General features: G+C 40.0%; 1 protein-coding gene across 5 annotated transcripts in view; it reads right to left on the bottom strand.

Annotated features, from left to right (window-relative positions):
* FHOD3 (formin homology 2 domain containing 3) overlaps positions 1-14,998 on the bottom strand; it is a 611,741-nt gene that overhangs the window by 75,187 nt on the left and 521,556 nt on the right. For all 5 annotated transcript variants that reach the window (XM_043540433.1, XM_043540432.1, XM_037889932.2 and 2 more), the window contains 2 exons: positions 9,681-10,567; positions 2,683-2,841 (listed from right to left, as the gene is read on the bottom strand). In XM_043540433.1, coding sequence (XP_043396368.1) covers positions 2,683-2,841; positions 9,681-10,567 — 1,046 coding nt within the window. The remainder of the gene's footprint in view (positions 1-2,682; positions 2,842-9,680; positions 10,568-14,998) is intronic.

Here is a 14,998-nt window from a genome sequence, read left to right on the forward strand (position 1 = left end):
CTCCAGCCAGGTCACTGTCTTTAGTCCACTCCTTCTGGGTTCCCAACTAAAATTCACAAAAAGCTGTGAGAAACAAAAGCCTTCTGCCCTCTCTGGGGCTCTTCCACACCCAGTCTTTGGGTCAACCTGCTGCCCCCTTGTGGGGCTTGACAACCGTTACATTGGGTTTGTCCAACCTTTGCCTTGGGTCCGGTATGTGAACCTAGTCACCTCCCTGGTGACTCAGAGTGTCTCCCTGCCTGGAGAGCTTTTCAGTCCCTTCCCTGCTTTTTAATCAGGGTCTCTCCCAGGACTCCATGTCAGGAGAGCTTTTTTTCCTCATTCTCTTCCCTGCAGTTTCCTTTCCTTTCCCTCCTCTGCTGATATAGGACCCTGTAGGAGCCTTTGTAACCCCTGTAGTCTCTGCAGACACAGCTGCAGACTCCTTTTACACAGGAATCACCTGGTTTCGCTCATGTGGGGCCCATCCTGTAATCAGGGTTCACTCAGCCTCAGACTCTCCAGCCCACATATATACTCTCTCGATACCTCAGTGCAGTACATAATACATCTGTGAAATGGGTGTATTAATATTTCTCTCAACTAAGGTGCTGTGAGGATGAATTCATTAAATGTTTGCATGATACTCAGCTATTACAATGGAGTGCCACGGAAAGAAAATAAAAAACCTTCTTATTTAGTGCAGGGTTTACACGGCACAGTAAAAAAACATGTGGCCACACATTAAAAAATGAGGAGAAAAAAGAAATACTGAATGGCTGTTGCTCACTGAGCACCATCCAACCTCTGCACTGGGCTCAATCCTGCAGGGTACTAAGCACTCTGGCTCAGATGCAGCAAAGCACTTCAAGCATGTTATCATCTCCAAGCACATGAGTAGTTCCACTGCAGTCAATGGGAGTACTCATATTCTTAACTCCAAGCTTAAGTCTTTGCTGAAATGGGGGCACAGTACTCAGCATATTGCTGTTTGAGCCCTAACGGAGGCAGTGGTCCTATGTGAAAAAATAGCATGTGGCCATGTCATAGGAGACTATATCGGAATGCATATGAATCAGGAGAAAAGCAAAGGTTGTGTAGGAAACAATATGTCATTTCCTGACTTGTGAGTGCTTCACTTTGCAATCTGCCCTATTTTGTAGTATATTTTAAAAATAAATGATGACATTCTCGCATCAATCAGGGTGCAGCCAGTGAAAAGGCTACCCAGAAAGGGTGGAGATGGTGCAAAGCACTCACTATCCTGCCAAGTGGCTAGTGTAGCCTCAACAGTAGGTGGCACTGGTTGGAAAGCTGAGGTGTCCAGAACAGCTGGTGAGATGTTGAGTCTGCCAGGGGCGGTGGAAATTTAAGGGAGAAGATGCATACAAGATTGTGAACATCTTTGCTACGCATTCTGTTTTGGGCCCTCTCTAGAGTCATAATTACTAAAGGCCCTATTATTCACCTGCAGAAGATGAGCAACGTACTATGGGATGCAAGTAAATGTGTCACTGGGAAGTACTTGTATTCCACCAGAGGATGATCAGGCCCTCACATTAAGTTAAAACTTAATAGGTTTTATTCTTTTTTGCATTTAACTGTCTGCAGCTCTGTTTCCATATTATCTTTCTTTTGACTTTTCCTTCTTTACTAAATATGGGGAGGAGGGTGAGGGCAAAAGAAAAACATACAACTGAAATATTGGAAGATGATCTGCAAATGACATATTCAGTCAGATATTGATTGAGATTTTAGACCAGGCCTTCAAGCATGCAGATTACTCTGTAACTGGTATAGGTTTAATAAAAACATTTAAAATAAATTTAAAAAAGCAATGTTAAAAAACAGTAGCAGCAGTTTCTTTTTAGACTTCATAAAGGAACAATGTTTTGATAAAAGAATAACAAACAGAGCTCATCTTGGATCTCGGTAAGGAGACCTGAAAAGTCAAACATGTAATGGTAAAAATTACATCATCTGTAATCTTTTTACCAACTGGCTTACTTCAAACAACAGTAACACAGAGATGCTATTCTGAAGACAACCAGCCATTGCATTTGTTTTCCATTTGATATACAATCTAGAACAACTGCAATAGCAAACCAGACATGAACTTTATTAAACCTTGTACAGTTTCCAACACTTCTAGGAACTGTGAATTTACCCTTGTAGATACTTGGGTGTGCAAGTGTTCAACATTTAATATATATGTATGATGAACTGGATTTAGGATTTTTAATGACTTAAAAAATGTGAAATACACAAAGAAAGATATGTGAGCGCTACCACTGAAAATCTCAACAGGAATTTAGGTTCAAATTTTCTTAAAAGTTAAGCACAGAAATCCATACTTTGACACTTAATAAACAGCCTGATGTTCAAAGAGGCAGAGCACCTGCAGTTTCCACAGGACACCAACTGGAGTTTGGAGTACTCTGCACATCTGAAAATCCTAAACATGTCTTTAGAAGCCAAACTTTAGGGACTTAAGTTTTTTTAAAAAATCAGCCTTTGAGTAATAAAGATGCAGGATTGAATGCTGAACCCGCAGATATATATAACTAATGTCAACCCCCAACGATGAAAATAAGGCACAGAGATTTTTTCCTTACACAGAGATGAACTACAGTACATATAATATTTGGGCAAAATTATATGCTCACAATTTAACGCTGACCACATTGGACTATCCCTTCTTACCTCTATTCCCTCCTTGTTTAAGGCATATTCATCAAAGTTCAAAATAGCAGTCTTGATGGTTCTTGGCGGGGGTAACACTGTCAATCCAATATTAATAGCATTGCTTCGTTTTGAGTCCAACACAATGATCTCTTGTCTCTTTCCATCTGCAGCAGTTTTCTTGGTAAACAGGTAAAGAGAAGAAAATTAACGTTGATACAATTCTCTGATAATACAAAGCAAAAATTTACATCGATCTTCAATGACTTGAACTTTTATGATAGTAGCAACACAGACAATAAAAACTAGTGCATCTATAAGCAAAACACAGGGTAAATTCTTCTGTCGTTTACACCGGTGCATCCCCACTGAAGTCAATGGGGGTTGTCAGAGTTTAAACTAGAAGGCAGAAATTAGTCTTATAACTATATAAGATAACTATATTATGTACTTTTAGCTACAATGCTTGGGAGTACAGAAATTTGAGATGGGATTCAAAATTTTTAAGGAAAGTTTTATGTTGCCAGTATAAAGTGATAGCTGTCACCAGCTGATAGAAATTAAATGTCACCAGAATGTCACTAGACTTTGCAGGAATGCTCAGCAGAAGTGTGTACTAGTGATTAGAGCAGGGAACTGGAAAGCAGGGCTCCTGGGTTCTGTTCCTGACTGGCTATGTGACCTTGGATATGTAACTTAACCTTTACCTCAGTTGACCTATTTGTAAAAGGGAGACAGTAATACTTACCTATCTCATAGAATGTGCGTAGCTTGATTCAGAATGGCTCTATTATGTTGGAAAACAAAGGTAGAATATGGTTCCGTGATTGCTCTCAGAAGGAGCTCCAACACCTCCTTTTTGGAGGTGCAGGATGTGTCCTGCCTGAACTGCTTTCTGTCCTGTGGCTGGTGAAGCAATAACACCATCCCACCGATTGTGGTCAGAGTACTGTGGCTGATCCCTGTGCAGGTGCGGACCTACTTTTGCTCTCTTATCTCCTTTGCACTTCCATGTAGGGCCAGATATAAGCTAGTCCTTAATATGTACCAGGGGCTTTGAGATCATCCGGTGAAGTGTGTTAGATAATAATGACAATACAGATAATAATGAAAGTGAAAAATATCAATAACAATATATTTTTACAGACCTCAGTCAAATATTTATTTTTTTATAAAAATGTAAAACACATTCTCCGCACACAACAGTGACAAAAATGCCTAGCCAGCTAAGTAAACTGATTTGCAAAACATGTATAGGGGAATTATAAAATTTTCAATATGGTTTTCATTAAGGCAACATATCTTTTATTTTCGCATCACACTGCATTGAAAAGTGCCTTTTTTGGAAAGCCAAGGACGTAACTGAATACGGCATATGATGTAGGACTCTATTACACACTGGACTTTGTAAGCACATTTCTTTCTTTTCTTCCTTCTTTGCTAGCATACAGTATGGGGTGGGAAGATGCTGTTCAGAGCCATATCAGGATCAAATGTATGGGTTTGAGTTAAAGTCTGAAGCCCCTATTCAGCAAAAGCACTTAAGCATGTACTTAACTTTAAGCTTTAGCTCCACCCACCAACATGTCAGCTCACACAGCTGTACCTGTGAGGAACAGGAAGTAATCTGTGCATGATATAAAACTGGGGCAGATTACTTCCCTTTTGGATCAAAGGGGGAACGAGGAACCAGATAGTTACTAACTGAGTTACTGAGTATAAAAATAAGGCTGTGTTTCACCTAAGATCACTTTCCTCCTAAGATCATTGGGTCTCAGTCATACTAACCCTTTTGTAAACAGCTACTTTCTAACTTGTATTTCATTGTACATAATTATTTATTATGGGTATTACCAAAGAAGTGAAATTTAATATGATTTTTCCAATAGCCTTGCAAGCAAGTATTTATTTATATATTATCTAACATGAAGACAAAAACAGCTTCTTCCCCAAAAGTAACCCCTGCATGAGCAGCATTTAAACTGGCAAGACAATTTGAGACACTGACTCTGCGTCAGTTATATGGAGGATGTTGCATTGTCCTCCGATTGTGAGAAAGCAATTAGAGCACCCCATCTATTTCTATCTTGATTAACAAGGATTATTGGGATTTCAAAAGGAACTGAATGGGATTTGGAGCTCAAACTCCCTTACACTCCTTTGGAAATCCCACCCCACATGTGTAATTTCCCTCAGCATTCACTGAAGTTATGCACATGCAAGGGATATCCTTAAGCACGCAGATGAGAATATATTCCTTTGTCTTTACTCCCTACCGGTTTCTCAGGCCCCAGGAACAGTAAATTCAGCCCTATTCAATAGGAAACAAGCCAGCAAAAACATAATTTCTAAACTATGCACTGCAGACAGCAGCAGGGTTGCATGATAACATAATTTAACACAGCAAAGGTGCATTTGTTTTCATCTCTCTGCCCGGAAAAATAAATACCTTGAACCACCTTGCCAATATACCTGCCTGGTTTGGCAGTGTCAGAAGGGAAGAAATCTTCAGACTTGCTCAGTGAGGAAATCTGATCTCGCTCTTTATGCCTGCTAACAAGCTGTCACAGCCCTCTAGTCCCACAAATAAACTGTCTGCTGTGGAGGATGCTGTGATTTGTATAATCATGCAGTAGTTTTCTCTGTTATGTTACCAGTTTTCTGCCAGAAATCACAAATGTCTCCACATGTTACATTCAGCTATGTGAGGTATATTTTATTTTATTTTGTTGTAGTCTATTGTGTTTAATGAAAAACTTATTGTGAGCCAGCATCAGGAAGTGGCTGTTTATAGCTGTGTTTTGTGGAAATCATAGTTAAGGATTAGAAACAGGAGTAAAATTGGTTGCAGCTGTATCAAGGAGCATATCTGGTAAGATGGAGCCAAAAAATCCATACCTCATCCTCTCTTCTGATCTTAATTTTAGTCTCTCTCTCAGTTTTCTGAACAATTCATCTGATGAGCAACTGACTACATCTACTGTGTTGAAATCTAACTGGTTGACCTTTTATTCATTACTCTGTATTCTGTTTTTAGGAGAACCAACTGAATTTGTAGCACCTCTTATACTATTGTGCAGTAGACCAGATTGGACACTAGGAGTTAGCACAATGGGATGTGTTCTCACTGGAAATTGACAAACTGGTCTGGAAAAAGTAAGAGCTGGGCTAATGTGAGCACAATCGCCAAAGCAAACCTGAGGGGGGAGGATGTGTGCATGCGTGCGTGCATGTATTAGTATTATTATTTTTTTACAGATTCAGTTATGTCTCTTTAATTACTTCTACTTGATCTAGGATCTGCTCTACCTGCCCTCAACAGGTTGATGATATTCCCCCTAACCCGTGGGGTGTCTCAGAAGTCTGAAAATCTTTGCTGGGCTATTTCTTTTTCTTCATTACATGATCCAGGCTTCCTGGAGTCAATAATTGGTGATACTTGTGACTCACAGAAGACGCAGGGTATTTGCGATTTGAAGACAACTGCTAGCACGAACAAAGAAGAGAGGCCCTCACTCCTCCCAACTTAGATTTGTCAGAAGGAGAAGATGGGCAATAGGACAGATCTTGGACTGGACACACAGAAGACTGGGGTTTAAGAGCCAAGACCACCATCAGGTGGGATGGTTAGATAAGGCCTGAGCCAATGCCCATTGAAATTCATAGGACACTTGCCACCAACTTCAGTGGGAGCTGGATCAGGCTCACAGACAGCAGAGGTCACAAGATGCAGCCCAAGAGATCAGGCAGAGCCCAGGAGGACTCATTATACTCAGAGGACGAGTAGAAAGTAAGGGCACTAACACAAAACATGACTGGGATTCATATCAAAGACATTACAATAGTCTGGATGAAAATGGGAAAGGAAAAGGGTCTAGCTGAGTAGAAGGAAAGATGCTGGGTTATAGAGAAAGAGATAAGAAGGTTTCAAAAGTTTGGCTATACATCAACACTTTACCAGGCTTATCCAAAGTTTGTCCACTAAAACAGTAAGTCTTAAAAAATCCGTACAATCTTCTGTGCAATGATAATGAAATTCCAACCTTGTACTACTGAAGGGACATAATGGAAGTTAAACTTGTAATCTCTCATGCAGAGAAGTCCCTGCCCTCCATGTACTGCTCGGTGCTTTGGCACAGCATCTGCTCCTTGGCTGGGAAGATGAGTCAGCAGGTTTCTTTGACATCAGTGCAGCCTTGAATTCTGAAGAGTGATTTAAATGACCACTTTTCTCTTGGAGACTAAGTCTCCGAGACTAACCTCGAAGAGAAAAGTCGTCATCTAAATCACTATTCAAAACTCAAGGCTACACCGGTTTCTAAGAAACCTGCTGATTCATCTTGCCAGCCAAAGAGTAGATGCTGCACCAAAGCACCTAGCAGCACATGGAGGACAGGGAAGAAAGTGTGTGTAGGGCGGAGATGAGTGACGAGAGTTTGGGAAAATACCTGGTTAATGATTTGGAAAAATTAATTGATTGATTAAAATAATCTAAACTTTTATCATAATTTATGGTAAATGTAAAAGGGCAGACCAGTTCATCAAAATATTGACATTATGAAGTATACAACAAACTGTGTGGAAGTGGAAATATGCTGTAACTCTTCATTCAGTTCAAGGAATGATTTGTTTTGTGGCTCCTAGATGACATTCTCATTCCTTCTGCTCCAGTCCACACTCAGAATGAGCCTTCTATGATAGATTTATATTTACAATGAAGGAGAGTAGGAGGAGTAATATGCCACAATTTTACCAACAGTGGAGAAAGCAGAGGGAGTGAAATTAAGCTCAACATGCCCTGAATTAATCATTGATTGGATTTATTTTTAAAATCTGTATGAAATACATTTCAGTTCTATATGCAATGAAAATCACTGAGCTATTCTTGTGTTAGAGATAATTCAATTTAAAATTATAACAGCTGTGCAATCTATGTAATTGATGTATTTGTAGGCCTACTGTTTGCTGGGTAAACATTTTATAAACTGCAGCTACATTGTCCACATTACCAATACATAACCAGTATGACACATCTGTAATTGATTATTTTGGCTGAAATGATTACACTCTCAGATATAGCTCAGGGTTCAAAGTCACCTTACGAATTAGTCAGGAGGGCTTTTGATTACAATTTTTTTCTTGTTTTGGTGGGGAACTCAGTCTTTATTGAAGGTACAAGGTGATAGCCTTGGAAACAGAAGGCTTCTGCTTATACCCAAAAGCAACAGCAAGGTAGGGCAAGCTTCCCTGCCCTGATACAACGTCTCTCAACACTGGCCCGGAGGAACAGTCTCTAGGAGTGAGAAAACAGTGCAAGATTTCAGATCCATTCAGTCCTTGGCCTACCAGCTGAGTCAGTCAATTGTGATGTGTCTGCTTGACCAAGAACACCAATATAGACTGTCAAACTGCCATTTATAACAATTTCAACTGGATTTGAACCAGTGACCTAGAAATGAAGGACTAGAAATCTAATTTCCAACACCTTGAGCCATCTAGTCTTCTGGATTGTTTGTTTTTGAACACGTGGATACTTAATTTGTACCAATAATGGAAAAGTAAAATGATCATGGTACTATGTGGTTTTTCAGAATTGTTATAAAATTTGTACTAATGTGAGAACTTAGGCATATGTACAACAGATATATTGGCAATGAGTGACTTTCTTATATGTGGCCTTACAGTGTATCTTTTATTAGTACTATAACTGGAAAAGAACATTGTTTGTCTGATACCAATTACTGTATTTACATTAACAAATCAAAAACAATAGTCATGAACAGCAAGGGTTCTAGCTAATAACGTTTAAAGGCTAACTTTAAATCTCCATTAAATTCAACTACAAGATACGTCATAAGAGTTCAGCATTAAATGGTTCTGTTACCAGCCTTAAAGGTTTAATTTTATGATAATGTTCCTATGAAACACAGAAGTCTTAGCAAATCAAGATTTTGTCTCATGAAAATTTCATATTTTCATAATGAAATTTGGATAGTAAAGTTCTCTAAGTTAAGGGTGAAAAATATTTCTGTGCAAAGTGGCAAAAAAATGTATGCGTGAAAAGAAGAGAACCCAGGTTATATTTGCAGGGCTTGGCAATATGACAAAAAGTTCTTTAGACAAGTAATCTTTATACACTTGAAACAGAAATCATCGCGAGACAATTAACATGGACCCACAAGACTATTTACACATTTCAAAGCAGAACCATACTTTAACATTATGACCCTTTCAGGAATAATTCCTAAAATGATTATGAAAATAGTATGAAGATATATTACAGGATATATGTTATGAGAATATATTACAATGATTTCATGTGGTGTCCAATTATAACAAGCCCTTTTTTGCCTCATCTCCATACATGCCTAATGACAAAGCTTTAAATTTCACTAGCAAGGGAAAAGTAGCCAGATACACAGATCTGAATTACCTTTCCTTAATACATGATGCACTTTGGTATCCATGGGGACATCATTTTACAGTGGCCTTAATTTAGGATAGTTTAATTCACTTTGTAAGTGAATTAAGCCAAACTAAATTAAGGCCACTTTAATTCTGAACAACAGCACCCACACAGGGACTCAATATGGTTTAACTAATCCACTTCAAATTCATAACTTTAATTAATTTGGATTAATGTTCCTGGATACCCCCATGCAGACAAACCTATGTTTGAAAATTCTGGCTATGAAGTTTACAATGCTACAATACTACAATGCTACAATACTCTCCAGCTGAAGTGAAATACAAAAAGTGGAATAGAAATATGATTCACAAGAGCAATATGGCGTATGGCTAGGCATGTATATTGTTTGGGTCTCAGCTCTTATTGTCAGCTCATGGAGTGTCTGTCTGTCTTTGTAGAATACTTAACTTATGTGCACAAATATAGAACATATATAAAACATCTTTGTTAATTTCCTTTGTTTTTTAAACTCTGTAAGCATAAATATCATCTACATTAATCTAAAAACAAACTCAAATTTAATAAAAACTAAACAAAACATTAGAAATACCTTTGTGACCGGCAGTTCCTTGGATTTAGATTCAAAGAGGTGCTCCAGTTTGGAAGTGTCCACCTTAATGGGTTCCAGTTTCGACCACAGGAATTCTTTACAGCGTTTGTTATTTTTACACTGCCACTCAAATGGCCGTACCTCGTTCCAAAACAGACGGATGGTTTTCTTCTTCTTCATGAATGCTGGCTGACCCCTAGAAACCTGGGGTGACCCTAAACCCTGAGGAGTGCTGAACAGTGGAGGAGGAGCCAATAAATTACCAGAGGGTGGAGGTGGACATCCAAACAGAAGGGGAGGTGGTGGAGGAGGCAAACCCAAAAAGGAAGGTGGAGGTGGGGGAGGGGGAATTAGGGAGTCCCCAGGACCCATATCAACGTCCAACACATCTACATCATCCTCATCCCCCAAGTCTGTAAAATCCATGTCTTTGATTTTAAGTTCTCTAGGATTAGCCATGAGCTGATCCCAAATGTAATCAGATTCCTTCTTGGGCTCTGCTGGTGTTTTCTCAGGGACCTTTTCATCGAGCTCACCCTCAGGCAATACTGTCCCCTTGGCCAACTCAACATTGTTGAATTTTTCTGCAAAGGCTTTCACACTGCCTTGGTTGTCCAGATTTCCAATCTCCATCTTTTTGACACTTTCATCTTTGGCCTGCTTGCTGGCCTGCAGGATAGAGATCCTACTGGCTAGGCTGGTGATTGACTCATCACTTTCCTCCGTCTCCTTCTTTTCTTCCTCCTTCTCCTCCACCTCTTTCTCCTCTTCATCCTTGGGCTTCTTGTTATGGGCATACAACATATCCAGCATAAACCGTTTGTTGTTGAGAATGTTGCTGCACTGCTCATTCACACCAGCATCTTGAATAGTCTTTGACCACGTACCTGTAATCATACACGCACAAACAATGAATGGAAAAGCACAGGGTGTCAGGAATCCTAAAAATGGCATTGGAAATATCTTTGGTGATACATGTACAATTATAGTATGAAACCGGATAAAGGGCCTGTCTATAAGAAGACTGAATATGCAGCAAGCTGGGCTGTGAATCTATCTCACGCTGACTGTCCATAGGGACACTGCCAATGTGCACTAACGGTTTAGTAGTGTGCTTTGATCTACACCACCTTCAAACAGCAGCAGTTCATAGTGCACTAGGGAACTTTTAGTGTGCAGCAGCAGAGTCTACACAGACTGACAATGCACAGCAGATTAGTGCAGGGTAGATTGAAACCACATGTTGCTGTGAACTAAATATTCAGGCAGACAAGTCCAAAGTTTCAGGGAATATTTGGAAATGATATGTAAGCAATAGCACAGATCTACAGCCGGATTCTGCAAGTTGGTGAGTGTTTCTCTGAGAAGTGCATAGCAGCCATTCAGGTAGTGGGAGCTGAAGGTGCTCGGAACATCTCAGGAGGTACTCGGTGACTCTAAGGACACACACCAAACTGCTTCTTTGAGCTGCTCTTTAAATTTTATATAGAAAAAATAATTGGTTACATGTTGGTAATTGCTCACTGAGGAGATCTGGCCCACGTTATTTTACTGGATACCTAAATGGTTAGATTCTTTGACAGTCCATCAGTCCAAAGGCCACACAAGACTGGATGGCACTTGTCCCCATTTCCAGTGTCTCTGCGCTTTCTGCTCCGAGCTAGGATCAGAAGTGGGAGGATTAAAACATTGTCAGAAGGGCTGCTCCTGTGGTATTCTTGACATGGCTGGAAAGAGGTGTTACTTTAAGAAAGACTGTTGCTTTTCCAGTCTGAGGCCAACAGAGTTTGGATACCCACCCACCCCATCCTCCTCCACCGCAACCACCCCTGGCCAGGGGAGGGCAGCTTGAAACTCTGGCTGCGCTTAGCACAACTCCTTGGTGCTTTGGCCATATTCACCAGGGTGACCTCTGGGGTCTCTGCAGAGTGAATTGTGCACACAGAGTAAAATTTTCAAAATCACCTAAATAACTTAGGAGCCTAAGTCACATTTTCAAAAATGACTAATGCACTTAGGCTCCCAAGTCCTTTGGGTGTTTTTGAAAATTTTATCGGCTGACCATAATTACTGACCTGCATTTAAACCACAATCAAATTGAAATATAGTGGCCTCTGCCCACCTCTCAGCAAGATAAAATCATAAATATTGTATACTGGTATATAGAAGCTGAAAAATTAACTAGTGCATGAAACATCATAAATAATTAAAACCAAACAACAATAAAACCATCAAAGTAAATGATCAAAGTAGACTGTAGGATGCATTTTTTCCTGACGTTGAATACCTCTTAACATCTTCACCAACCAGTGTGGGACACAATGTAGAAAGTATGTCCAAAATATGTGAGATCTTTTTTCAAAGGGTATTAAATGAGACCGGCCTTATTTTACCTTCAGTATATTTTGCAATTAAAAATGGATTATGAAAATAGTTCAATACTTACCATGATTCTGTTTTTGATTCTTTCTTTCTCTTCCTTACACATTTAATCAATATATTTTTCTAATCTAACTTTTAAAATTAAATTTTAGTTTATTTTTGATTACTGCCTTCCTTCTCCTCTCTTTCCTGGTGTGTGTGTGTGGGTGTATATATATGTATTAGTTCTGTGGTTGCATGTTCTCTTGAGTTTCTTATTTATTTTTGTTTCTCCTTTTACTCTACTGTCTTTTTCTTTGTCAGGATTTTTATGTTAGCACTTTAAATGTAATGTCTTTATCAGTTGACTTATTTTATTTCTATAACCTTAAGCCCCTGCCATCTGCTCTGGAAAATCTCTTCCTTGGCAAGTTCAGTGGCCACATCAACACTATGGGCAAGAGACCCAAACCGGTCTAGCTGAATCATTTGTTAAAATTAAATTAAATTAAAATGGGTTTAAAAATTCACTGTGCATCATGGAGCAGACTTCCAACCTGGGAATTCCAACCTGGGTTTCTAATGTTGAATAGTTTATGGCTCCATCCATACTAGCTCTTAGCCACATTTGAAGCTGAACCCAACATTAAGAAAGATTCAGCTTATAGCAAATGATTTTTGCCCAGGATGCAGGCAGCCCATCTTTCTTCACTTTTTACTTTCCTGAACACTCAATCTCTTCCTTGCCTCATTTTCCCATTTGTGACAGATATGGCAATTTCCTGCCATATCTTTGGGAGATCTTAGTGTATTAAGTGTATATATCATTGTGGGCCAGGAACTGTATGTAATTCCCCGTGGGAGGGTGACCACAACTCTTCCAGGAACTAAGAACAGTGGGAGGAAATTAGGCAAATTCACTCAGGTTGTAACTTCTCCAGAGAGCTACCACCAGATGGAGAGGCTCACATATACTAGTTCAAACTGGATTCTCCAGAGGCCACCAGACAAGGAAAGGATTTTGTGGATAAAAAGCCCGATTTTAAAATGACTGAAGACTTTCTTCCTGATCCAGCTAAGAGACAGGATTTCTGTCCAAGTTGAGCCCCAATCATTCCTGGGGAGGGTTGGAAGGACTTTGGCCTACTGAGGCCACATAAGACTGATGGGTAAACTGTGGTAAGCTGTTAGCATGCATATAGGAACTTTTATTGTTTTTATATGTTTTCTCTGTAATGCTTTTACCTTAAGAATAAATGTGCTTGCTCATAAAGGGCTGTGCTGTAACTTATAACTGCTGACAATTAAGCTGTTCATAAGCCCGTGGAGAAAAAGCAAAGTGCAGATGCTGGCCTATTTAAGCAGTCTGGCTTACTGGGGATTACCACAGTGTAGACAGGGAACTGTGCAGCCTGTTTAGGCGGGAGAGAGATGCAGCTGGGAGTCTAGAGTGGGTACCCTCAAGGGACCACAGAGGGAGGAATACAGGTGCAGTTGCCCTGAGCTGTGACGCCCTTCACTCATCCCTTTCCCTCAACATCCCATCTACAGGATTGCTCCCTCACCTCTTCTCTCTCCAAGATTTGCTACTAGATTTTTCTGATCTCCTCCAGACTCTCCTCTTCCCCTTCGCTATAGATTTCACAAAGACCAATTCTCAACCAGATTCAACTGCCTAAAGACTTCAGAACTGTCCAAGATTTCCCAGACTCCACTGTATACATGCCACAAGATTTGGCCCCCCTCTAGATTCTCACCTTCTGTGTCTCCCTAGATTTGATTCCTTTCCAATACTGCTCACTCAAGATTCTCCAACAGAGTTTGCATCCCCATTTTAGTCTCCCAAGATCTACCTCATTCTTCACTAGCCAAACAAGATTATCTCTGTAAAGCCTCCTGCTGTTGCTACTCCTGTAGATTCTCCTCCCCCCCCCCCCCAGCATGCATCCCCTTCATGCACACTACTTCATCTGGCTACTGTGTTGCAGTGCTACCTAGGATGAGAAGGATTGGAAGAAGCATAGAGCAGTGTGTTTGATGATAAGGAAGGAGGAGCTCAAAACCAAACACTTCATTTCCTTGCCCCTGCTGTGTCTGGGCAGGCACAGCAATGTAATCCATGAATGACAGCTCCTTTCCTGGAATCTGAGAACTGTCTGAGAAAGCACAAAACCCTAGGAATGCAAAAATAATCCATGCAGACCGAGTACTCTACATGATTTCTAGTTCTGCATTTGCTCCCTTACCAACTAAATTGCAAACTTTAGTAATTCACAACACATTAGGTCTCTCAACCAACAAATCTTTACTATACTGCTAAAGCTTATAAACTTTTAAAAGCTGGCATTTCATTAAGTTATAGTATAATACCAAAATAGTAATGCAGAAGCGTATAACAAATGGATTCAGTGTGACAAGAAGTTAAAGTTCATCATGTTGGAAACAGCCAGAACTAAAATGTGCTGAGTGTGAAAAATGTTTGTAACCCATTCGCTCCTCGTTTAACATTTGGACTATGGCACAGTGTGATGAGAGCCATAGTCTGTTTCATAACCAGTACAGTTTTTGCTGAACACCAGCTGAGTAATCTGTAATACTGACGGTTAGCAACATCTTGCCTGTGTGAAGAGGAGGAAGCAGAGGACAGTCTCCATCCCCTATGTGTTCAAAGCCTTTCATCATCTACACTAAAATAGAGGCTCTAGCCACCTTCCATTGGTGGAGAAAGGGGGAGAGTGGAAGATAAAGAGTGAGCATGAGCTCACTTTCACTTTTATGGTTTATTTCCTATGCTGGTCCCCTCACAACCCACTAAGCAATAGCACTGCAGGTGTAAACAATGCCTCCATTCCTAGAGGCTACTTTTCATTATCTGCACTATAACACAACCTCTGCTGACCTGAAGGCAAGGGATCCAAATTTATGATAAAACTGTCCTTGAAGCTGACTGTGCCCTT

Source organism: Chelonia mydas, chromosome 2 (genome assembly GCF_015237465.2).
Source record: "Chelonia mydas isolate rCheMyd1 chromosome 2, rCheMyd1.pri.v2, whole genome shotgun sequence".
Taxonomy (NCBI): domain Eukaryota; kingdom Metazoa; phylum Chordata; order Testudines; family Cheloniidae; genus Chelonia; species Chelonia mydas.